The sequence below is a fragment of the Balaenoptera acutorostrata genome, chromosome 1, assembly GCF_949987535.1.
Source record: "Balaenoptera acutorostrata chromosome 1, mBalAcu1.1, whole genome shotgun sequence".
In the NCBI taxonomy this organism is placed as follows: Eukaryota; Metazoa; Chordata; class Mammalia; order Artiodactyla; family Balaenopteridae; genus Balaenoptera; species Balaenoptera acutorostrata.
Window position 1 is genome coordinate 55,548,776 of NC_080064.1, and position 27,222 is coordinate 55,575,997.

Below are 27,222 nucleotides of genomic sequence, written 5' to 3' on the forward strand. Positions count from 1 at the left end.
TTGGTGCTGGGTCCGTCCTAGCACTACCTTACGTAGAGTTTGGGCTGGAAGGAATTCTTATGAGATCATCTCTTCCAGCCCCTGGGGACTCAGAATGTGGACTATTTTTCCACATTTTAAAGAAGGAAATTCCATACTCTTCCAATCAAACTGAAAGAGATGAACAGAGAGAGAGAAATCAGACATTGTTTACTAACTTCACTTTCAAAAAATCCTTTTGCTTGTACAACAATGTGCAGGTATTAATACTACTGTACTGTACACTTAAAATGGTCGATTTTATGTTATGTGTTTTTTACCACAATTTAAAAAATCCTTTTCATGCCTAACCTAAATCTCTTTCTCTTTGGTTTAAACATATTTTAAGAGAAGTGTTGTCCTTCCCACAATCTTTGAATGCTGTTTTATAATAGCCCACCTTAGCCTTCTCCTCTCTTTGCTAAATCAATCCACTTCCTTTTAGTTTTTCCTCAACATCTTTCAACATTTGGGTTGCTCAGGGTCCTGGCAAGGAACCCAGGGTCACTGGCCCTTTCCTTAAGTGGAGCACACACCACATCTTGAGGCTGAAATACAACAGAGGCTTTCTCTCCGGAAAGCCAGCACCCCAATCCCAGGCCTCTCGGGAAAGAGATTTCATTTAAATAATTTAGGATTCTTGCATCCACAGAAGCCTGCCTTTTCTCTGTGTTCCAACTCACCAGGAACATTCATTCAGCAAATATTTATCTTCTCTGTGGCTTAGTGACCATATTATTCTTTTGACCCTCATAAAGAGGAGATGCATCCCTTCTTACACAATTTTAGGAAAAAAATTGCCTGCACACTCAAATCAATCCTTTTACCCAATAAGTAAAGTAGCATAATTGGGCCTGACGCATAGTCCTCATCTGATTTTATTTTGCTTTGCTGTTGAATTTTTTTTTTAATTTAAAAAGTCTTAAAATATTTTTCTATTGCAAAGTCATACTTGTTGGTAAGGTTTTGGGGTTTCTTAAATGCTAAAAGAAATCATTTTTTAAGTATTCTGTTCCAAGCAAAACCACTGTTCTCTCTCTTTTTTTTTTTTAATTTATTTATTTAATTTATTTATTTTTGGCTGTGTTGGGTCTTCGTTGCTGCACGCGGGCTTTCTCTAATTGTGGCGAGCAGGGGCTACACTTCGTTGCGGTGCGTGGGCTTCTCATTGCGGTGGCTTCTCTTGTTGCGGAGCATGGGCTCTAGGCACACGGGCTTTAGTAGTTGTGGCTCGCGGGCTCTTGAGCGCAGGCTCAGTAGTTGTGGTGCACGGGCTTCGTTGCTCTGCGGCATGTGGGATCTTCCCGGACCAGGTATCGAACCCGTGTCCCCTGCATTGGCAGGAGGATTCTTAACCACTGAGTTCACTCGGCGGCTTGGGGAATGGGCGGCGGTGGAGGTTTAACTCATGATATCCTAGCTGCTAGCTGGCCAACTTACATACATTACAGAGTGTTACGTACTAGCACGGTTAATCCTTACAAATGTAATAGGAGAAAATAGAAGGGTTAACATTATTGCACATTCATGTAGTCACACCTAGGTAACCGTTTACATATCCCGTGACTTCAAACTTCTAGTGCAATAGTCTTTGTTCTGTGAGACTCTTTCCCTGTCATTTCTGTTACTAAATTCTGAGACGCCTTACAAATGCTAGAGCTCTGGGTGGGAGAGAGGGCCAGGTCAGTCTGGTTCTAGTAGTCACTATGCAGCAACCACCATCCTGGGGAGGTGGGCTCCTCGTTGCTGTGGCAGGAATTATAGGAAGAATCACTTCCATTCGGAAAAATTACCTGTGTTGTAGGTCAGCCTCAATCTGCAATTCAGTTCCATTCTAAGTGGAGGTTTATTTTGCAACACATGATGTCCAACAGGCACGGTGTTTTGGATTTACGTTGTCTTTCAAATAAAGATCTCAGAGGGCTCTGTGGCACAACTAGAGAAAACTAATACATACTGAATGATACACATTATCAGGAACTATTCCAGGAGCTTTTATATTTATTATCTCATTTAATCCTCACACCTATTATATAAGGTAGGTATTATTATCACTCTCATACAACCAGGGTAACTGAGACTCCAAACCAGTTAAGTAACTTGCCTAAGGTCAAAGAGCTAGTAATTGGAAGAGATAAAATGTGAATAGAGATTTTTCAGCTCTAGGGAAAGCCCTTGAACTTGCCCATGCCATGATAACTTTTTCACAGGACAAATCATGCTGGGAAGGGGGTATGGGGGCAGGCAAATAATTAAATATGACACTCCATTTGTCAGTCTGGGCTGAACACTAACCACAGGATTCACCTGGCTCTGACAGACCTCCTGAAGAGGCCTGGATAACAGTTGTAAGCTTGAGTTACAGAGCCCCAGTCCTGCCAGGGACATGTGAAATTTGGCCAGAGCAGCAATAGTCCTCCATCCTCCATGGTCATGGAGACAAATGTAAAATATACGGGGATAGATTTTTCCTAAGACTTGGTGAAGCAAAACATTGTTTTCATCATTTCTGGACCGTTTCCGAAATGTGCCTTGCGAAATCTCCCAGTGTCAAGATTTCTCCAACACAAAGCTTAGAGTTTAGCCTTAAACAGCTCACAAGCAATTCTGAATCAGACTCGAAGTAGGAATGGCTCAAGAATATGTGACTGGGTTGAGGAGGGGAAAGGAAACAACAAAAACAAATGCTAACTCTTTTTTTCTTACTCTCCTAAGAAATTTGGCTCCAATCAAATTTGACTTATTCAGCTGTTTGTTTTGGTTCTTACTGAGTGCCTTTCCTGGAAAAAGCACAAAGAACTTTGTAGACCTTAAAGAAAATTCCCAAATGTAAACAGTCAATCTCTAAAACTGCTTTGAGAGGTCACTGACACATAAATATTACACGTACCTATAAAATCTAAAAGGAAGGGACACACATAAGAAAGAGAAAAAAAACAAAACAAAAAAATTCTTGGAAAAAAAACACCCTACCAGAGTAAAATCAAAAGGATATTTGGAGGTTGGGATGAAAAAGGAATGAAGGGTAGAAGCTGGTCTGCCTTGGCCTCATTCTTATTTATCCAAATGAATGTGCCCTTCAGGGTTTAAACTATCTCTGTCCATCTCTCTCCACTTGCTGAGCTGATTTTACCCACCGTCCCCGCCCCCCGCTGCCCCACCAACCCCAAGTGTTTGTATTAAGAAGAGGCTCCTCTGGGAGATTAGAAATCCATACCCTTCAGAGGTGACAATAGGCAGCTGCAGACAGACTGGCTGACGGGATCTGGCTTGAGTCCCCAGAGAGGTGAACGGTACAGTTGGAAGTTAAAACTTTTGAGGAGGCATGAGTCTCCTTCTGATCTGTGGGGAAAGGAAGCCAGTGGACCAGACAGGCATCTTACGTCTGAGCCTTGAACAGTCAGGAAATGGAGATGCCCCCCTGGCTCACCTCTAACTGCCCTGTGACCCTGAGTAGCCACTTAGCCTCTCTGTGTCTCAGTTTTCTCGGCTGTTCAGAGAAAGAGGTCGACTGTGTTCATGCAAAGGACGGTTTGTTTCTTTTTCTTTTATTTTGCTCAGCAAAAGATTTCAAGCCATTCAGTTGGATTAGTTAATCTCCTATCTTTTCCATCTTTAAAATCTTCTGACAGTACTCTGGTGATGCAGGAACTAAGTAGGGTTTTCCTATCTTGCATTACAAATTTTACAATCTGAGTAGGGGTTTTTTTTTTAAAGTACTGTGGAAAATGAACCTTCTCCAAGAAGCCTGGAAACTCTAACTTGCCATCTCTCCGATTCTTTCCCTCTGCCTCCCCCCTCCTCTCCCCCCCAACCCCCAAGCTGTCACATCGGAAACACTGAGCAGTCTCGCTGAGGGAGGTAAGCTGTGGAGCTTGCCTCCTGGGGACTTAGAAGGGGAGCAGAGCCTCTCCCTCAAGCACAGGGTGAGCCAGTTCTGTCCTTCCCTATGTGACCCACCTATGTGGGATTTAGACCCTCAAAGAGGTTAAGAGTGGAAGAATTTGAGAATGAGGGGCAGGAAGCCTAACTAAGCCTTCGGGTCAAACTCCTGCAGCTCCTGGCTGATGGAAGGAAGATTGGGGGGAAAGCAAAATTGGCCTGTAGCTTTCTGAAACTGGTGGCTGTATTTTATTTCTCAACTAACCCTCATCTCTTGCCCGCTTCTCTGTTTCTCCACTTCCAGGCTATTCCTCTCTCCTTTTCCTTTCCAACCAAGGTATTCAGCCGTTGCTGAATGTACTGACACTTAATTATGTTCCCTGGGCCTGTCCCTTTTGCTAGCAACCTGCTTCCATCTAAAAATCCCTGCTGTGGTCGAGCCAGCCCTTTGAAATCCCTGTTCTTATCCAGTGTCACTACACTTAGTGCTAAAAGGTCCTCAATAACTTTTCCACTCACTCCTTAAAGCCATTGTCTCCAAGGCTTCTGAGCTCATCATTCTATTCACATGGCCTCTGGGGAATCACCAGTGATGTAATTTAATCCGATGGCCTTTCCCAAGCCTTCATCCTCTTTAATTTCTCTGGAGCATTCGATATTCTTAACTGCCATCTTGAAACACTTCTTCTCTTGGCTCTCCTACTATCTCCTCGTCTTTTCTTCACTAGTTCTTCTTCTTTTTAACTCCCCAAATGGGAGCCTCCTCTGACGTCTGTCAATTGTCTTTCCTCTTTCTCTCTCTCATGCTGATTTCATCCTCTGGCGTTGCTCTAGCTCCCACTTGACATAATGATTCCCCAATCTGGAAGGACCAAATCTCAAGTTATAAAATTCTTCCTCCCAGTACATAGGAGTCCAAAGTCTCTGGGCCTAAGTTACCTTTCCAGCCATATTTGTTCTTAGTGTATTTCTAAGAGGTAGTATAATATACTTCAACGATCAAGGATTTAGAGGCAGAGAGATATGATTACAAATCTCGCCTCCATTGTTTACTGGCCATGAGATCTTTGTTTTCTCATTTATAAAACAAGGATACAAATAGTACTTAAAAGAGATGTTTAAATGTATTTTTATTGCAGTATAATTCACACACATTATATTAGTTTCAGGTGTCTAACATAATGATTCAATATTTTGATATAGCGCAAAATGATCACCACAGTAAGCCTAGCTAACATCTGCCGTCATACATCGTTACAAAAATTTTTTTCTTGTGATGGAAGTTTTAAGATTTATTCTCTTAACAACTTTCAAATATACAATCAGTATTACGAACTATATTGGCCATGCTGCACATCCCCATAACTTACTTATTTTATAACTGGAAGTTCGTACCTTTTGACTCCTTTACCTGTTTTGCCCACCCCTTCCCTCCCCACTCTCCGCCACTAGCAGCCACCAATCTATTCTAAACGAGCTGTTTCTGACACTTCAAGATAGCGTGTCTAGCACGTCACAGGTCCTCAACAGCTAGAAGTTACTATTATTTTTTTGTTACAGTGATGATATGAACAATCACAAACCTTTTAAATCAACCACCAAATGCTGTGTACAGGATACTGTGGGCTGGGGAGGAAGCTATAGGATTCGGCAGCCCCCAGCATTAACTGGGGTGAGGACAAGGCAATTAGAGCAAAGATTATAGAGGTAGCTCTTTAGATAGCTCTGGTATTCCTGTGCCCATCCAGTGAGCATAAATCCTCTGCCCCCCACCCTGTTCACACCCTGGATAAAATCCCTCAGGGCAGAGAGGGTCTGATAGTGAGGACTGGGGGACTGTCCAGTACAGAGATCAGCTTAAAACTATGTCTTTAGAAGTTTTACTTCTAGGGAGAATGAGTATTATGAATGGATATTATGAATAAGCTGAAGTACGTCACATGCATTATCTCAATACAGTCTTTACAGTAACCCTCTGAAGTTGGTACTAATTTGAGCCTGATTTTGGGCGGTGAGAAAACTGAAGCTTGAGATTCAGTCTGCCCAAAGTCACACAGTTAGTGAGTGGCAGAGCCAAAACTCAAACCCAGGTCTGTCCAGGTCCAGAGCCCAAGTGTTCCCTATTTCAGCGGTCCCCAACCTTCTTGGCGCCAGGGACCAGTTTCGTGGAAGACAATTTTTCCACGAACGGGGAGCGGGGGATGGTTCAGACGTTAATGTGAGCAATGGGAAGCCGCAGATGAAGCTTCACTCACTTGCTCGCTGCTCACCTCCTGCTGTGCGGCCCCTTTCCTAACAGGCCACGGACCAGTACCCGTCTGCAGCCTGGTGGGTGGGGACCCCTGCCCTATTTCACTCTACTGCCTTAATTTTCAGGCTGACTGAAACACACAAGCCCAAGTTATGAGCACATGGTAGCTCACGCTGACATTAAAATTACTGGCATCTGTTCTGCCTGTTTCCAGGCAGAATAGAACATCTCCTGTTGACATTATAAAGCAACTCCACCACAGAATCAATCCTGGTCACCACCAAACATCCAAACTAACTATCAGAAAGTTAACATTATAGAGAAAAGAACTGTTTCTGAAGTTAAATCACTTCCAGAGAAGTGCAGCTGAACTCTGAACAAATGTGGCAAACTATTGGTTGGAACTCCCTCTAGAATTTGATTGCATAAACCAGAAGGCACTTAGTTCAGCTGTAGTCTTTGAAAATGTCCATAATCTCCGAAAATCAAATGGCTGTGGCCTTTAAGCTTTTAGAATGTAATCATTTCCATTTATGAGTGGAGTCAGTTGTTTCACAATTCTAACACTGTTTACCTAAGAACCAGTAAAATGCACAGGAAAGGAAAATAGGCTTTAGAGTCAAGCAGATTCCTGTCAACAGCCAAGGCCAGATACTAAAAAAAATCTCAATCTCACATACTCTCCAGGGCTCTTGTGCCCAACTCAGGTAAAGCCTGCTGTTGAATGGTTTTGTTCACTTATCCCTGTCAACTAATGGGAGCAACAAAGGATCAACCAGAGTAAGGTCTAGGTCATCAGAGACCGGAGAGTAATTACACCTTGACATTCCACTTTTATACCAGTGGGCCTCATGCTTTTAAAATTGTGGTGCCCTCTGAGGATCAAATGAAAACGACCTCTTCTTCCCAGAAAAGTGCTTCATCTTTGGAGCCAGACACAGCTGGAGCTGAATCTTGACATCACTACCTAATAGTTGTGCTTCCATAGGCAAGCTACTTAACCATTGAAGGCCTTAATTTCTTGATCCATAAAGTGGGGAAATCATAGTATGAATCTCACGGATTTGTGATGAGGGTTAAATGAGCTCATGCATTGAACACTGAGAGACCCCACAAGGGAATGTAGCGTAGTCATGAGGAAGACAGACCCTGGAGTCTGAATTTACAACCTACTAGTTGTGGGATCACTTAACCGCTGTTCCTCAGGTTCTCCATCTGTAAAATGGGGATAATAGTCATAGTGACCAATGTCATAGCGTTATTGTGAGGATGAAAAGAATTAATATGTATAAAGCACTTATAGCCTAATGCATAAACAGCCCCGCCTCCCCAAATCGTAGCCATTATTATGATCTCAGTGTCTGGTACATGTCAAGTATTCAATACATGGTAGTTATTACTAAGCTCAGATTAGAAACATCTAGGATAGGAGTTGTGTCCTCTCTCCTCATGGTTCTTAAATGGTTTCTCATATACTATTCTGTGTGTATACTCTTTGGTACATAGTATATATAGTATCAGTTGACTGACTGAGGTAACCAGCTATGAAAATATATCCCACACAATTGGCTGCACATGAAAATATAATAAACCGATGACATGGCCCAAGCTGTAGCATGATTTCTATTTCAAAACCTTGAATCTCTCTGACAGTAGCCATGCAGAATATAACCCAGTGAAATACCAGTCGATGGCTCTTACATTTTTCTCTAGCTGGCATTTCCAAAGCATCTTCCGAAGCAGAGTGTTATAGTCTCTGTCTCATGTAAGTCAGAATCATTCAGTCAGGATCTACAGGCACACTGTGGTCATTCATCATGCCGGGAGCAGGGACCAGACACTCAGTAACTGTCTGATCCAGAAAGTTGTATTCTTTTCTCTTTTTTTTTGAAAGTCATATTCATTTATTCCAGTCCCAGAGCATTCTCATCACCTGGCAACTTGTCAGGACTGCAGAATCTGACTTACAGAATTAGAAACTCTAGGAGTGAGGCCTAGCAATCTGTGTTTTAACAGGCCCTCTGGGGCATTCCAGTGCCTGCTCTGGTGTAGACTCTGCTGATCAACTTGAGATTCAGAGAGTAAGTCCACAAGCAATACAGTTCTCAGAGAAAACTGTGCTTTCAAAGAGACACAGACCTGGTCATGTCCTCCTATTACCCCAAATTACCCCCTAACTTCAGTAGGGCCAGGATCTGCTTCATTATTCCTCTAACAGGGTGAGGACAAATGTCACTGTGTGGGACCCGCTCTTCTCCTGCAGATACTTGTATCCAGCTAGAATCGGCAAACGTGTAGAGCAAAAGAGATTTGTAAAAGGGCAGCAGTCTTGGGATGTGAGGGATGGGAAAGGAACAAGTATAGGGGCTGCAAGGGCTGTAGGAGGAGGTTTGGGTCCATTGTAGGAACATGAACTTCAGTCCTTTTCCAGCACCTGCTGCCAGAGCCACCTTCCTGTCCCAGAGCACTGCCCTGAGCTCCGGTTCCCTCCACCCTCTGTGGCTCTGCTTTTCATCTGTGTGTCTACTTCAAATTGAACTCAAAAGTAGAGCCATCAGTCATGCCCTGTTCAGGTTAGAGGTGAAAAGTCACAGAGCGGGATCTGTGCTGCATGCCAATGTTGATGGCCATCGCAGAATACTCATCTCATTTCCTGTGGCAATCACTTAGGAAAAGTGAGCAGGAAATGGCAGCTTAGTCACAAGCAGTGTCCTCCAGAGGAGTCATTTCAAGTGTATTATCACCTCAGGTGTAACTTCCCAAAGGTTGAAAGAGATAAAGTCACTTAGTCTGTCCGCCTTATCCATCTGCCATCTACATAATTACGATTTTTAAAAACTACCCATGGTTCATTGCTTTCATACCTAAAGTTAATGGATCTAAAAGGGGCACACGTCCCCACTTAGTATTCATCACTCAGGTGAGAGAAGCCACCAACATCCGCCTGGCCTCTCTAGCAGCTGTTTCGACAGGACTGCAATACTCACATCGACTCACATCTAAGGACTCACATCTAAAATGTTCTCCCTTCATTTTCCTCCAGTGAAGAGCTCATTTAAACCTGAACACAGTTGTTCTTCAAAAATTTCTAGGGGAAGAAGCACAGTTGGATTTTTAGAATAATGTATCAACTTCTACATCAACTTTGATTTTTCTCCCCCCCAAAAAATTATATAATTTTTTAAACCGCCCTGAGGCAGATGTGTGTTTACTTTGAGAAGTAAAAATGTTAACATTTAAACTGAAAGCCTGTTTCAGTTTTAAGGTACTTAATTGCCTTACAGCATATAATAAACGGAGCCCATCTTGTCATTCAACTAATGGAGGGAGTGATAAAGAGATAGGAGCCCAGGACCCTATTCATTCCAGTTTTCCTTTGTACTTGGTTTACTTTGGCATCGTGCCTCATGTGTATTTTACACTTCTTTACATTTTGTACATCCCTGTATGACAAATACTTGTCAAACAAAAACTAAACAGATTTATAACCCCTTAACTTGAAATGAGCCAAAATTGAACTGCCAAAACTTTATGACTTCATTTTCTTTCATAGTTATCCACTACATTGGTTCAAGCAGACAAACCCCACTTGAGGTCAAGCAGAGGTCATTTCACTTTCATTACCAAAATATAATTTACAATATGCCAGACCTAAACAAGTTTAGCCTAAAGGGTCTGTATAATGTAAACCATCTGTTCCTCAACAATACAGCTAATTTCCTGCCGTCACCGTACAGTCTACTGACTGCTTCTTTAAGGGTTTTTATGATTTTTTAACTAGGTCAGGATTTATGTAAAATTTGAAAATGAGTCTATAGTTAAGACTCATTTGTACCAAATAACTTGAGCATTTAAAAAATGCAAATCACTGTGTAAATTGTTCCCCTGAAACCAAGCTCTGAGCAGTTTTTTTCTGGGTATTTCTATGCTGGCTGCTGTACAGGTGTTCCAAGGAAAGGTTTTGTGAAATTGGGCATTTTGGTTACTTTCCGTGCTTTTTTTCCAAAGCAAATCCCCAAATTTGGTTCTGACTAGCTCTGGTGAACTATTCCTTCCTTCTGTCAGCTGGAGAAGATTTGGGACCCTATGCCATCTGGCCCACCAGGTATTGGTGAGCTATGACAAGACACACTTTGGGTCAAAACATACTTTTTCATGTGTCTGAACAGAGAGAAAGAAGAACAATTATCATTCCACAGAGTGACCACACACCGAAGGCTGACCTCACAGCCCTGCAAGGTGTCAGGCCCCAGGCCGAGCCTCCAGAGACACGCTGTGTCCAACTGGGGTTGCCGGCCAGCCAGCTTCTCTGGTTTCAAACAGAAGGCCTTGTACACACAAGGGCAGCAATTTTGGCTCTCCTAAAAATTCTTGATACTTTTCTAAGCCTCTTTCTCCATCTGTAAAATGGCAAGAGTAAGAGTTCTTCTTCCAAAGGTGAATACCAGAGAACTAATTTTCTTAGCTCAGTGTATGGGAATGCAGCCGGCTTTCTTAGCTTAGGACACAAGCCCCAGGGGCCATGTGTCAGGCCAGCGCCAAGGTCCCGTCCACCTCCTCTTCTCTTCCAGTCCCCACCAGTTTGGCCTGCTTGCTTCCTTTCCCTTCTGCCACCATCCACTCTTCCACGTGGGTCTTTGCTCCCTCCACCTCCATCCACATCTTCCAGAATCCTCAGAGGGGCAGACCACAGGCCACTCAAATTCTTACCCACCCTCGGGTTCCAAAACAGAGTCTCTGTCATTTTTAAAGCATTTTTTTTTAAGAACCAGCAACTACAGGAGAACAGAGAAAGATTAACAAGAAGAAATTTAAACATTCGTTTTTTAAACAGAGAATTATAGATGACTATCTAGAGCTATTTAAGGCTGTAAATGGATCTAAATCATTTGCATTGACTCCACTTTCTGGATTACTTCCCTAAGAAGGATAATAAAATTGATTTAAAGAGCACTTATTAGGTGGAAATTACTTTCATACATTGTTGCATTTAATCCCTACTGTAATTATGGAAGCTAGATATTATATTATTTTATAGATATGGAAATAGAGGTTCAGAAAAGTTAAGAAACTCACCCAAGGTCAGCCACCTAATATATAGGACTTATCCCACGGGGTTGTTATAGTAAATGAGTTAATATTTGTCAAGTGCTCAGAACAGTGTCTGGCGCATAGTAAGTGCTATATAAATATTAACTAGTAATAATAGAAAGCGGCAGGTCCAAGATGCAAATTCAGATTTGTATGAGCCCAAAGGTTACATGGTTTGAATTACCCCACACTGCCTATGGGTTAGCTTCAGCAGGGGAAGGGGGAAGACTCCTAACGCCTCCTTAGATCAGTCTAATATTCCTTGGGTTTAGTTCCTCATTCCCACTTTCCCTCAAAAGTAGTTTATTCCTCAGTCCCTTACCCTCCTCTATCACCAAAAGCATGGGGGATCCTGTTTAGGTCAAAAAATAAGTAATACCTATCGTGCCATTCAAGGGACTTTCACATAAATTGGATTCGTTTACATCATTAGGTAAAGTTCTGATGGAAATCCCTGTCTTAACGTCATGTGGGAAAAATTCACTTTGGATTACTCTGGCCACAAAAGCACAATCAATCTGAGGGCTGCAAGAGTTAAAAAGTAGGCTTGGTTACTCTTCCCATCACCTACATTCTGTTCTCCCAAAGGAACTCCATAGCAACCACAGAATCCTGACCCTAGAAGCAAAAAGAAAAATAGTGAAGGAATTGTGATTGCAGAATAAATTTCCTGGATTCAATCAGATAGAAAGATGGGTCATATGTTTTTAAATTATTCACTTTTTTGAATTGATAATATATTCACCTGGTTCATAAGTTCAAAAGTATAAAAAAGCATAAAGTGAAAAATCTCCCACCTCTGCCCCCCTCCTCCTAGTTCCCACCTCCATATCCTCCTAATAACCACTGCTGTTTCTTGAGTATCCTTTCAGTGTTTCTTTATGCCTATGGGAAGAAATATGAATATATTTATTCTTTTTCTCCTCTTTCACACAAAAGCAGCATACAGCATTAACTGTTCTTTTGCTTTTTATTTTTAACTTAGTAGTAGGATTTTGGATATCAGTACATAGAAAGTATCCTCATTTGTTCTTACAACTGTGTAATATTCTTACAAATGTATAATATTCTTTTTACTAGCTCCACCACAATTAATTTAATCAGTTTCCACTAAGTAGACATTTAGGTTATTTCTAATCTATTACAAACAATACTATAATTAATAGGACTGTATTAATAAGCTTTAATTTCCTAAATGTTTAAAGCAAGAAGTTGCCATTACTTTCAGCAGAAGTAACTTTACTCTAAGACATTTATAGATACAAACCCCATAAAATCTGCTTTAACAAATTAGTGAGACCTATAGATGATAAGAAATATTATTTGCATGGAGGAATTAATGTTTCAAAATTCTCAGTTCTATTTTGTCCTCTTAAGTGGGTATTTTGCTGCAAGTTTGTTTACACTTATAATTAAGTTAATGGGCATTTTGTCCTGCAAAAATTAGCCTAGAACAGAGCTAATCATCATGAATTCTAGATTAGTAGAGTTTGGGTTAGAGAAAATTTTTAGTTAATTTTCTAAACTATTGATTTAAGCTGTGTACAGAGAGCACTGAATTCCATATGTACTTGCAAAATTATCAGCTTCAATTGGGATACTCACAGCAGTACTTTTTCTAAAAAATAAGGATTTAAAGTGTATTTAAAGGGATTATTTAAAAAATCAGTTTAGGTACAAATGCATTACTTTTATGACTTTTTCCCTAACAAATTACATTAAATGTCAGGATAGATCGGAGGTGAATTTCAAAAATAGTAAAAACACATGACATAATAGACGTTTACTGTCAAGATCAAATGTCACAATTTAATATTTATTTTCATTGTGAGCTAGATGCTTTCTCCTGTCTGTTTTCAGGTCAATCAGTAAATAACCCGCTTGCAAAGCCATAGAGATAATCAGTTGGTTCGAAAGGCAATAGCTCCCTTCAAAAAACTGAAATCTGGGGGACTTCCTGGAGGTCCAGTGGTTAAGACTTCGTGCTCCCAATGCAGGGGGCATGGGTTCAATCCCTGGTCGGGGAACTAAGATACCGCATGCCACACGGTGCGGCCAAAAAACAAAAAACTTGAAATATGATTGAGAGGACAAAATATATTCATAAAAAGAGCAGCAATAGCAAAGGTAATAATAGCTAAAAGTTAAATAGCCCTTACCATGTGCCAGACATCATGCTGAACACTTGACAGACGTTAACTTACTAAAAGTTCACAAGAACCCTACGAGATGAGTACGATTATCATCCCATTTTATAGATGAGGGAATTGAAGCACAGAGTGGTTAAATATTGTACCCAGGGTCACACAGCTGGTAAGTGGAGAGGGCAGGATTCCAATCTGAACTGTGGCTGCGGAGGTCAGCGTGTAGCCAGTCACCTCACTGCATCCTGCACATAGTGGCATTCAGACGGTAAAGCCAGAGGGATGCCAGAGGAGGCAAAGACCAGAGTGGTCAGGGAGAGTTTCACAGCAAGGATTCGATAAGTAGAGAGAAGCACATTCCAAACCTCTACTCCCCACCTCTACTATGAGCACCTCAGAACAGTCTTTTGTTTCAGTTTCTCTGGCTTTTAGCTCAATATCTACCTTAGAAATAGGAGAGCATTGGAAGAACAAAGGTTATTAGGCAAGAACATGCATGACATTTGCATGTGGACAACGAGGAGACCTATTCAACTAAAGTGATGCCATCATGTAGAGGTGTAGCAAGGGTAAGACCAGATCCCAAGTACTCTTAAGTGCCAGGCTAAGGATTAAGGCTCTATCCTCAGCAGCAGTGCTTCTCACACTCTAACATTCACCAAAATCACCTGGGGTCTTGTGAAATGCACATCCCGATTCCGTAGGTCCGAGGTGGGTCCGAGAGTCTGCATTTGTAGTGAGCTTCAAGTGATGCTGATGTTGCTTTCCCAAGACCACTCTTTGAGTAGCAAGAGTCTAGGTAACAGCAGGAAACCATTGCTGGAGCAGGGGGTGTGGATGGAGGGATAGGGGAGTGATGGACAAAAATCTGCCTATGCCTAAGTTGCAGCCAACAATTCTAAAGACTTCTAGATGTACAATGTTGTAATTAATTTGCTGTATAGAACCTTTCTCAATATGCTTCACCCCTCCTTTCAGATGCCAGATGTCTTGCCTTAGCAAATGTTTCAAACCACACTTTTCCTTTTTTTCATACAGAGCAAGGCTAAAGAGCTGCCTCTTTCTGCTGTACGTTTTATGGAAGAATTGGGTGAATGTGCCTTTGGAAAGATCTATAAGGGCCATCTCTATCTCCCAGGCATGGACCATGCTCAGTTAGTTGCTATAAAGACCTTGAAAGACTATAACAACCCCCAGCAATGGACAGAATTTCAACAGGAAGCCTCCCTGATGGCCGAACTGCACCACCCCAATATTGTCTGCCTTCTAGGGGCTGTCACTCAGGAACAACCTGTGTGTATGCTTTTTGAGTATATGAATCAGGGGGATCTCCACGAGTTCCTCATCATGCGGTCCCCACATTCAGATGTTGGCTGTAGCAGTGATGAAGATGGGACTGTAAAATCCAGCCTGGATCATGGAGATTTTCTACACATTGCAATTCAGATTGCAGCCGGCATGGAATACCTGTCTAGTCACTTCTTTGTCCATAAGGACCTTGCAGCTCGCAATATTTTAATCGGAGAGCAACTTCACGTAAAGATTTCAGACCTTGGGCTTTCCAGAGAAATATACTCCGCTGATTACTACAGGGTGCAGAGTAAGTCTTTGCTGCCCATTCGCTGGATGCCCCCTGAAGCCATCATGTATGGCAAATTCTCTTCTGATTCAGATATCTGGTCTTTTGGGGTTGTCTTGTGGGAGATTTTCAGTTTTGGACTCCAGCCATATTATGGATTTAGTAACCAGGAAGTGATCGAAATGGTGAGAAAACGACAGCTGTTACCATGCTCCGAAGACTGCCCCCCCAGAATGTACAGCCTCATGACAGAGTGTTGGAATGAGATTCCTTCCAGGAGACCAAGATTTAAAGACATTCACGTCCGGCTTCGGTCCTGGGAGGGACTCTCAAGTCATACCAGCTCTACTACTCCTTCTGGCGGAAATGCCACCACGCAGACAACCTCCCTTAGTGCCAGCCCAGTGAGTAATCTCAGTAACCCCAGATATCCCAATTACATGTTCCCGAGCCAGGGTATTACACCACAGGGCCAGATTGCTGGTTTCATCAGCCCACCAATACCTCAGAACCAGCGATTCATCCCCATCAATGGATACCCAATACCTCCTGGATATGCAGCGTTTCCAGCTGCCCACTATCAGCCAACAGGTCCTCCCAGAGTGATTCAGCACTGCCCACCTCCCAAGAGTCGGTCCCCGAGCAGTGCCAGTGGGTCGACTAGTACTGGTCATGTGACCAGCCTGCCTTCATCAGGATCAAATCAGGAGGCAAATATTCCCTTACTACCACACATGTCGATTCCGAATCATCCCGGTGGAATGGGTATCACCGTTTTTGGCAACAAATCTCAAAAACCCTACAAAATAGACTCAAAGCAACCATCTTTGCTAGGAGACTCCAACATTCATGGACACACCGAATCTATGATCTCTGCAGAACTGTAAAATGCACAACTTTTGTAAATGTGGTATACAGGAAAAACTAGAAAGTCGTAGAAAAGATTTATATTCAAATGTTTTTATTAAAGTAAGGTTCTCATGTAGCAGACATTGCAACAAGTATCTTCTGTGAAGTTTAACTGTGTCTTACCAACCAGGGCAAACACCAGCCAGAAAAAAAACATTGTGGGATTAACACTCCATCAGGGTGTAGGCCACGCCACTGGGATTGGTACATCTGGTTTCAGGTACTGAAAACTGCAAACCAGTGAAGAGGAAACGAACCTTATGACTAAGTATCAAACCAAAAAGGAAAGTCAAAGGGTGCTTTGTGTATTCACCTTTGGCTGCCATGACTGTTCTCTCCCCAAAATGTATATACCATAGCATTTGTCTACCTGCTGTCTTTTCTTCAGGACAGATGTTCAGGAATTCCGTTGATTCAATTTAGACTCTATGCATGTTTGTATGGAAGTGATGTTCAGAATCAGTGAGGAAACTTTAGGCCAGATTTAAAATCCCAGATGGAAACGAGCCATAAGTGTAAGTTTCCCTGAAGCCTTCTACACAGTGGGGCTTCTTTGGGAACGTGAAAAGTGTGCCTCTTTGTGAGTCTCCTCTGTTGATCATGAAGGCTTTTTCCACAGTGTGTTTACACAAGCCCTTGAAATAACATAGGGCATCAGATCCTAACAAGGATAGATGTGGATGCTGAAATTGACCGCTGGTTGATAGTTCACTGTGTTGCATTAGAAACGAGGCACCAAAGGCAGCACAGTCAGGAAAATGGCCCCTTGGCCTAGATCAGCATCCATGGGAAAGGAACAAGGGTTCCCATGGGGACAGCCTCACAGGAGCTTCCCTGGACCAATAACATTGAAGAATAGAGGTGTGGCCACAGACCAGCCCATCCATGCTTGCATCCTCCTGCTTATGAGCTGTCTAAGGTATGGGGGTGCATATCATCAGTGGACTCTGGGGAAGGAGGAAACTCTCTGACACCAATATCTAGTTAATTTAAAGTTTCTCTCACTTTTTTTTTTTTTCTGATCTGGAAATGTTCACAGATTTTATTCTAGCACCAAGAGTTATGACAATGTATTCATAGTGTTAGTTGGAATCCAAAGACTATGAATTCTATTTGCAAAAGATTACAGTATTTTTAAAAAACAAGTACTGAGTTCTCACTTCAAAGATTACCATGAACTGAAATTTTTAAGCTGGTAACTAGAAGCAGCATGATCATTTTTGCCTTAGTGAGAGGAAGGAAGGCATCAAATGTGCATCTCATGCCTTACCTGCTAGCCATCTTCTGCCAAGTTTAGAATTCTTATGGGTTTCAAGTTCTATATAGAAAGGAATGTTATGATTGATTTTTCTCTTGTTAAAAGAATGACTCATTTATTCTAAGAGCAATGTCTCAAAGTCTCATTTTTTTTAATTTTACAGCTGAAGAGACTTATAAAGAGACTTACAGGATATAAAGTAATTCCTGGAAATGATATTTGATGAGGAGAATGTAAGAGACTTAGAAGCACGTTGACATTTCAATTTTGTAAAACAAAAAATTCAATTAGGATAAGAAATCAAAGAAATATGTTTACCAAAATGTGTTGCAATTTTCCCAAACACTGAATCTTCAGACAACAAATGTGGACTTATAGGTACTGTGAACACAAAGAATTGGCTATATTCAGATTTATTCAGAAATAAATTAAGACACATTTTTATGGCATAAATAAGCTGATTCAGAAGTTACATTTCTTAACTTTAGGTAGAGGAGAATATTTGTATCCTTTTGTTGCTATGCAACTGTTTAATGATGAAGATTCAAACCACAGTTTTGTATATCATAGGACAATCAATTGTTTTCCAAGAATATTTATTATTTTAAGTAAACACAATTTCAGCGAACCTGAGTTTTTCTAGGAGTCCCTTAAAGGGAAAGTAGCATTCCATGAGCCAGTAAGATATCTACTCTGGAAAAACATTACTATGGGTAAAAAATAAATTCAAATTAGTTTTTTATAAAGAACTATAACATTTATTTTAAACATTTTATAATTACTGAAGTCATTAAGGTGAGCAAACTAAATTTCAAAACCACTTGTAATAATGTATTTTATAATAGCACTGTGATACTACATAACACAGCCCCTTTTGTATTAAAATAGTATTTTTTTCACAGACTGAAAAATATCTCTTGCTTTGTGGACAATGTTTTGTAAGATGACTTTATTTTCAGATCTTTTCTCTTTTTTGCACAAAACTATGTTTATGGTTTGTATCACAGAAGTGAAATATATCTCTGCATTTTTATATCTGGTCTGTTTCCTTGTTTCCTTTGTTTGTTTTTAACTCGATATAGATTTTCTTCAAATATATAATGGCAGTATTCAGATATCTCGCCCTATCATATCTTTCCTTATTTTCACTGCATGCATTTAATCACTGTATTACTTAATGTTTGATTTGTTATTATGGGCATTTCAAATAGACAAGCATGGAATTGTAATGACAAGAAGCTTATTTTATATTGAGGATATACGCATTTGTATTTCACACACCAGAGATGATATTAAACACTGATTATTTTATGCTGCTGTTTATTAAAAATGTTTACCATAAAATATTATTTCCTGAATATTGCTATCATGGAGGTATTTGGGAACTTTAATATTATCTCTCCTAATGTTTGACATTTCATAGAAAGAGGAATCATAATTCCTATTTACTGCTATTTCATTGAAATGATTATTTTTAAGTAAGCTTTTAAAATAGACTTGGACATTCTTTTGCTAGTGACCATAGGTGGAAGGCAGAATCCCAATGACTTTATGACCATATATCACCCACCTATATATGGCAAGATTCTAATTTTTAAAATCAAAATAATATATTGAATAATTACTTGACAATCAAATGTAATGTGAAAATTGGTTTTTAAAGTTGCATCTTTTTCTGCCTTGATGTTTCCATGTGAACTTAGACATCAAAAATCATCTTAGAATTCTGAAGAAGAAAAAGCTGTGTACATCTTATGTTCAACTTAGACTCCAACCATATTGATAAAATAAAAGAAATGTGGCCATTTAATTGTCACAGCTTATCTTTATGACCTTATTTGCCCAAAAGAAAGAGCTCCCCATCTGGCGATTAATACACACTGTCAAGGAAAATGAGTATCATTATGAAAGTTCAAAGAACTTGTCCATTTCTGCTATTTAATACAGAAGGGGATACAATAAAACCTTCAGGGCCTTATCCATCTGTTTTAGGTACAGCTCTTGTCACCGCCTCAGCGATCAAACTCAATAAAGCAATCACTTCACATGGCAGTGAGATCGGTGTCAGGCTGGGTTTCTCCCTCTCACTTGAATTCCTCAATCTGCCCTTCACTCCCATTTCCTTCTTATGTCTCCAGGCTCTTCCCCTCCCACCATCCCCAATTCCTTCAACTCTGTGATTGGGGCCTTACCCTTAATTCCTTAATCACCAACATCTGCAGGCTCACAGCACCACCTCGGATAATACCTCCTACAAACCACTCAGTACTGATTAAAGACTGGCTCTATTATCTACACACCTTCAAAGATGGTTACCTATCTCAGGGGTTCTCAAAGTGTGGTCCTCAGACCAGCAGATTTGGAACTTGTTAGACATGCAGATTCTCAGGCCTCACTTCAAAGTACTGAATCAGAAATTCTGGGGTGGGATCCAGCAATAAGTGAGAATTACAGGCCAGCCTAAAGGCCTGGGGTTGGAAGGTGGGAGGATGGTCATCTACATCCTCAGCAATGTGTATATAAACATTTAAGAACATTTCAGCCACTTTAGTCCCCTTAAAGGTAGTCAAGTTTTACTTCATCAAAAATTCAACACTAAAAAAAAAAAAAAAAAAAAAACTTCAACGCTAAAAATTTTTGCATTAACCATTTGGCAATTGGTTATATTTTCTGTAGTTGTTCACTTGGATAGAAAAGTAACAGCACCTAGATTTGCCAAGAATATACTCCTTGTCTAGTTCACTCAAGACCACATTCTTGGAAGGTAACCAAAAGCTTTTTCTTTCATATGGACAAGCTCAAAAGAGTTGGTCTCTTCGTGTACCTTTTTTCTTGACTCCTTGCATTGCTGATTAACACAACTAAAGGAACTCTCCTCTGCTTTGCAACTTGAGGTCAAGGATAGGCTAGTCTTTCTTGGGAGGGGGGAAGGCCCAGCTCCCAGTAAGCATCAAGCAGAAGCAGCTGCAGAGGCTGCCCACCTCCCCTGCGCTTCCTGTGACCACCTGACCCAGTTGGCTGCATGCAGTCACCTGTGGCCGGTCCCACTGTGTTCCTTTGCCAGCTGCAGTCTGTCAGGCCCCACTGGCTGGCCTTGAGTGCTCCTCTGCTCCGCTGTGCTCCCCACTGCCTCTGGAGGGCGGAAAACTCTGGGGGAGGTACGAGAGGTGAAGCTCAGACTCTTAATTTATAGAGCATTTTTTTCAACCAAGAGTTCAAACGCGAAGGAGGAAATGCTATATTAGAGGAGTAGAAGGAGAGAGGGAGCACGCACATAAGAGGAAAAGTTTTGCAGCTAAAAGATGACTGCGCCTGACGTTTGTTACCATAAATGCCAAGAGTATTAGGAAGCTGGTAACTCAGAGGAAGGAGAGCCTTACAAACCATCAAAGCACCCAAGGTCAGCGTAATCCTCTGGGAAATTAGGCTGGGAAGGCTTCAAAACATAGAGACGTACAGGGAGAAGGTCTGCTGACATATTTATGACCACTTGAATCCTAGGCACCTATGAATTGCTTATTCACACGAGGACTATGACATTTGCTGACCAGGCCCGACATGACACTGATCCTCACCCAAGTGACCAGGTTAGTAGCTATTCTTATCCAAAAATGGTTAAATTAGGAGAACGACTCCTAAGATCAGATAGGGCATTACTGTACTTACATGTACTTACACTTGTTAAAAGGTCAATATCTCAAGAGGTCAACATGCTGAAATAAAGTTAAGGGGATATTCAATTTGCAGGAAAGTGGTTCTAAAGGTCAATCTTCATGGACCTATGTTCTTGAATGTAAATTCAAAGACACACACGAAACTACAGAACTGGCTGCACAGAGACACAGATTAATGCTCAAGCTCTCCATGGCCGTAGAGGCACATGTAATTTGCATCAGAAATAGGTGGAGATCAGGCTCCATTCTATGACAGGTGCTCCTCAGCCATTGCAGCCCTTGGGCATTAGGAATGTAACTCCACTTATCATTGGGGTCCATCCTAACACAGTTAGTTCCCTGAAAGGTTTCTTTTGAGTCTGGGCCCCTTAGAATCACTTGAAAGGAGCTGAAACTCCCCGATGGCATGATCTAGGTAGTTTACTAAGAGTCAACCTGATAAGACTAAAACTAATATTAAGGCAAAATGACAGTTTAGGACTGAATTGTACTTCCAGAGTTCACTCTGGAAATGGAGTGTATTAGTCATATTGGTCAGCCTGGCTGCGGTAATAACTGCAAAATCTCAGCAGCTTGCCTTGCAGGAGCCAATGTTCATTTCTCACTCATGTCAGTCAGCAGAGGTGGGTCAGCTGCTGTAGCTGCTCCCAGGTCCCTGCAGGACACACTGTTCTCATGGCACAGGGAAAAGAGCAAGAAAGAGGCAGAACTGAAACAGTCACTCATAAAACTTGTGCTCAGACATGCTGTATATCACGTCCACCTCTCACGTTCTCTTGGTCAACGCAAATTCTGAGGCCAAAGCTGACCGTAGGACATGGATGAATCTTGACTTACTGAGAGACACTGCAAGCCACACTGTCACAGTCAGGGGCAAGGATGTAGAACCTTCTTCCAGGGAAGGGGGTGAATAGTTGGGAACAATAACACAATCCCCAGCCCAGCTGAAGCCCTGAGTACATAGAGCCAGTATAGCAAACCCAGGGCACGAGCGCCCTTCTCTCTTGTGTTTGTGGCTAATCACTAACATGCTCTTCCCAGCTGAGCTCAGATTTCGCCTTAACAGTTTCAACATACTGCTCTAGATAACCTACTGATCAAGAATAGCACCAGGAATGAAACTTATTAGCCAGCCCTACAATAGGGCAATAGTTGCCAAACCCGGTCATTATCACAATTGTCTGGGGAGATTTTAAAAATTCTAAGTTCTCAAGACCACCCCAGAATATGCCATAAAAGTGACCATAAAATCTATAAATTCTTCAGACATAGCATCCGACACTATGTGTCCACCGCCCGCCCCCCGCTTCACGGACCCTGGATGAGGAGAATGGCGCAGGCACATGTACTTTTCAATGGCTCCTGCACGTGATCCGAATGACCTTGAGTAAGTAAAGCAATCTCTACTTCCTTATCTGTAAAATGGTATAAATGTAGCACAGAGGTTGAGAGTAAAGGTTCTAATGTCAGACTGCCTGGGTTGAAATCTCCCCTTCACCTTTTGGTAACCATGTGAATTTACACAAGTTACTGAACTGCTGTTTCTTCATCTGAAAATGTATCCACTTCATAGAATTGAAGCTAAGTAATGTAAATGAGTCACAGAGAGGAGCGCCTGACACAAAAGTTCTCAAAAACACAGTATATACAATTTTATCAGTTTTCTCTAATACCTGTCTTTCAGAGTTGATATAAGCATCTAGTGAGAACATGTACAAATATATGAGAAGTATCTGGCACATAGGAGGTGCTCAAAAAGTGACAATGTTGCTATCGTTATTCCATGTGTTTTAAACAGTTTTTATAAAGCGATACATTATTTTCTAATGTGGTAAAATATTGAGAGCACAAATATCCTACTTAATTATTCATGCACATGCCATAACGGAGAACACTCCATACTGCTGCCAGTGAAGTGGGAGTGGGCTTAACCCATGAATGTTTCATCATCTCCCTTCAAACCACCCCTAATAAACACACACTAAGTAAAAACAGCTTCAAGACACATCGCTAAGCTATCCCTAAACCATATGTCATCCCTTACACCCCCTCCAAGCTGATTGCCACCTCAAAGCTTCTCCCATGTTGAAATTCTGGAACTCCCCGGGGGGCAACTGAGAGCACTATGCAAAGGTATATTAAAAGCTTGGTCCGCCTTTGTAGAGATATACGTGAAAGAAGCCTAGAATAATTGTATCCTTTAACCAGTCCCCCTGCCCCCAACACACACACACACACACACACACACACACACTTAACAGTCACAGTCGTACTTAGATATTATGAAATGCAGTATCTCTCAGTGATTGGTGTTCCCATGTTGGGAACAAAGTGAAAGGAGACATGATTCTCCTAAAACACTTCAGCGCAAGTAAAGTACCCAAGCAGGCACTGCATTCCTTCATCACAGGCATCACTAAAATCCTCTCCTGATGTAATTCTGGGCATGATGTTTCAGAACTATGATTACGAGGTCTGGGCACCAGCCTGCCATGAAAAACAAACAGACACAAACCTTTAAACACCAACTCCAAACACAAACAGCTGTTACCAAGTTGTCTATACAACTCCCACCCTGAAAAGGTTCTTGAAGCCCAAGCTAGGGTAGCCAGTGGTGCCAGTTTACCAGGGATTATGCCAGTTTTAGCCCTGAAAGTCCTTTTTCCTATGAATTCCCCCAGTCCCAGGCAAACCTGGACTCTGGGTCACCCAAGCTAAAGCAAAGAAGGTGAAATAAAAGCCAGCATGTATTGATTTTGAGTCCCCCTCTGTTAGGCAGACACAAACATAGATATAAATAGTGATCAAGGGGCCCCTGCATCTCAGGTGCCTGACAGGGAGAGACCAAATTATGTTACAGCTAACACAATTCTGAAATTTGGGGGAGCCTGCAACTTCAACTTTACAAAGGGGAACCAAGCGTTTCTTTGAGCCTAGACTTTTATAAGCTAAAATAAAATTTTTAAATGAGAAATTTCAGGAATTTAAGTCACTGAACTATGCTGCCTACCTCTTTCTTCCTGTTTGATCTTTGAAGATTAGCATTCAGTATTTTTCATGACATTTATATTGAGGAAGGAATATAAGATTATTAAAAGCAGAGAAACTCAATATTGGGAACACACATCAAAAGGTCTTCAAGACAAAGAAGGGATCATATGATTTGAAACCAGAGTTACTAGAAGCATGTGTGCTGCACTTCATTTTCTAGTTAACAGTGTAACATACGTCAAAATATGATTTAAAACGCTTCTCACAGCTGAGCTGACATTTGGCGATCCTCAGCCCCCTTTTGCTCTTGAGGATGGGGGTTCAAATCCAAATGAGGTTAACACTTTGTACTGGTACATATTCCTGGTGGATGAGAAAAACAGTCTTTTAGTTTAAGTAAAAACGAAAACATCTGTTCCACTCCTGAGGGAAAGAATTGTTTTTAAAAAGAGGGGGAGGGGATTCTTGGTTGTTAAAGCTGGAGATGGCCTCAGTAACTTTGCAAATGTTTAATAAAATAGACTGTCAGGTGCCTTGCTCACCGAGGATGATGAAAACTTGTGCATGAGCCTTGGTTCACTTCATTTTTCAGGATGCCATACCCATGTTATCCCCTAACCCTGTCTAAAGCCATATGTTAATGTCTATCAACTGGTCCCAAGTTCTTTCCACACTAAATCAGGTAAATCCAGCTCAGTAAGTGACTGACCTTGTGCCACAAAGCTTGTCTTGATCAGTAGCTGTGCACTCTGGGTAAGAAGTAGTATAAGTTAGCTATTGCTGAATAACAAAATACCACAGACTTAATATCTTAAAACAATACCATTTATTAGCCCACAAGTCTCTCGGTCAGATCTTGGTATGGAACGACTGAATTGTCTGCTCAGGGTCTCACAAGTATTGGCCAGGTCATGTTCTAATTTGAAGTTCAGGTCCTCTTCCAAGCTCATGTGTTTGTCCCACAATTCAGTTGCTATGGTTGTAGGACTGGGGCCCTGATTCTCTTGCTGGCTGTGAGCCAGCAGCCACTCTCAGCTCCTAGAGGCTGCCCAAATTCCTTGCCTCCTGGCCCCTTCCATTTTCAAAAGTGTCAACAGAGGATCTCCCTCACGTGGAATCCCTCTCATGCTTTCAATTACTTGCCTTAGGAAGAGCCCAGTCCCATTGAAGGGCTCACCAGATTAGGTCAGGCTCACCCAGGATAATCTCCCTTTCTTAAAGTCAACTATGCCACATAAGTCAACTTAATCACAGGAGAAAAATCTATCATATTCACAGTCCTGAGGATTACGCAGGGGGTGGAGCTCTTGGAGGTCATCTTAGAATTCTGCCTACCATAAAAAATATAATGCAACATTTCTCTTTTCAATCCTTTGTACTGTAGTGCATAGTTTCTTAAGCTTTTTACATCACAGGCTATTATTAAAATTAATGAATTCCATGGCCCCTGTTCTACCCAAAAAAAAAAACAGTCTATGTGCACACACATACATATAGATATACAGACAGACACATACAAAGTTGTCCACAATTTCAGCCACCCTACCCACACCCTGAGTAGTCAATCCACATTTAAAACTCTGTAGATGGAGGCAGAATAAGCTGGAGAGATGAAGGGGATTCCTTGAAGTATTTTAAGCAGACAATTACATGATCACATGTTTAGTTTAAATAATTACTGTCAAGTTTTATGACAGGCAAGTGTGGAGACAGGGAATATAGTATAAAGATGTTCTGTGTTCTAGCAAGAGATCGCAAGGCTGTGCTCTTGGGCACTGGTGGTAAAGTGTGAGAAGAAGCTAGAAAAGCATCAGGTCTTGCTAAGTGATTAAATGTAAGTCATGAGAAAGATGAGGAGTCAGAGCAAATTTCAAGTTTCCAGCTTGAGAAACTGGGTAAAACAAACAGGATAGAAGGCTGCTTGAGAGGATGGAAGGTAATGAGTTTATTTTTGCATATTTTGAGTTTGAAATGTCCTTGAGACAGCCTGGTGAGAACCAGGCAGCTGGGTATACTAGCCTGAAGTCCCAAGGAGAGGGCAAGGCTAGCAATAGATTTGAGGGGTCGTAGGAGAATATACCAGCTTGATTTTCACTGCACTAAAGTACCATATATATACCAATTTCTAAAACTTCAGAACAAAGAATGCTTTAATTTTATCTTTCTCTCTTACTTTAACATAATTTCTCCTAGAGTAAAATTTTACACAAAAAACAAAGGAGTCTGCATTTTTTATCACAGTGTTCCCCTATCAGAGTAGAAGGAAGGACCACAGGGCCACCACAGTATCATCAAGAAACCTAGCTAATATTCCCAAATTGGGTCCATTACTTTCTCACAGAAGCAGCCCTTTCTTCTCTTTCACCATACATTGCCAGTCCTACATAAATCCAAGTGAAAATCTGATGGCATCTGAAGGAGAGCCCCCCAAAATTCAATCTCAGGTCCTAGTTGACATTTTAATATCAGCTAGAAAAAAATCCTTTGTATTCAGTTCTATGAAACACAGAATCAAATCATTTTATTGTGCCAAATGTTAGTAAAGTTAAGATGCTGTTGGGAATTTCTAAGCTACCCTACCTGGACATGAAATTGACCATGGGAGCCTTCTAAATGGTCTCCTGCACAATCCATTCTCCACAAGGCAGCCAGAGTAACTTTGTAAATGTAAAGCAGAGCATGACACTCTCATGCTTAAAGCCATTCAATGATTCCCATTTCTATTCAAATAAAACCCAAACTTCGCACCGTGTAGGGCTCCATCCTAATCACATCTCCGCCATGTTCTCTCAGGCCCTCCCTGGTTCCCTTTTGAAGCCTAGCTTTTTCCTGACTGAGAACTATTGTGTTTTCCTCTTCCCGGAACTCTTTGCCTTCAGCATTTCTTATAGCTGGCTCCTTCTCATCTTATCTTTTATGTATCACCTCAAAGTCCACTCCTGACCAAGGCCTTCCCTGACCACCATTTCTAACCCTTAACTACCTACTCTCTATCACATTACTGTTTTATTGTCTATATACACTTGTGATCTGAAATTATGATTTTTGTTTCGTACACTTGTTTTGGTTTTGTATATTTACTTACTGAATAGTGGAGCCAAAAGGGCAGTCACTTCATCTTTATCGTTCCATAGCACATGAGAAGTGCTAAATAAATATTTGTGGAATGAATGAACTAATTGAACTGATGTCCTGTTTCCATAAAATTAGTAAATAATAGCAAGAAAAAAAAAAGCACTCTGAGCAAGGATGCCAGTTTCTGTAGTTGACACCGTCAGGTTAAAGCCTTTAAGTAGCTCACAGAGGGCTGGAGAATGCAATGGGCAATTGTGATACAGCCTGATAAATACTAACAGGGTCCTCTAGGATCACAAGAAAGGAGCCTAATTTTGTCTTAGGGGATTCCATAAGGAATCATAGGCAAA

At 41.2% G+C, this 27,222-nt stretch overlaps 1 protein-coding gene across 1 annotated transcript in view; it reads left to right on the forward strand.

Annotated features, from left to right (window-relative positions):
• Window positions 1-18,165, forward strand: part of ROR1 (receptor tyrosine kinase like orphan receptor 1) — a 402,887-nt gene extending 384,722 nt beyond the window's left edge. Inside the window, exon 9 of the mRNA XM_057551680.1 lies at window positions 14,425-18,165. Within this exon, the coding sequence (XP_057407663.1) occupies window positions 14,425-15,852 (1,428 nt within the window). The 3' untranslated portion in view covers window positions 15,853-18,165. The remainder of the gene's footprint in view (window positions 1-14,424) is intronic.
• The last annotated feature ends 9,057 nt before the right edge of the window (window positions 18,166-27,222 follow it).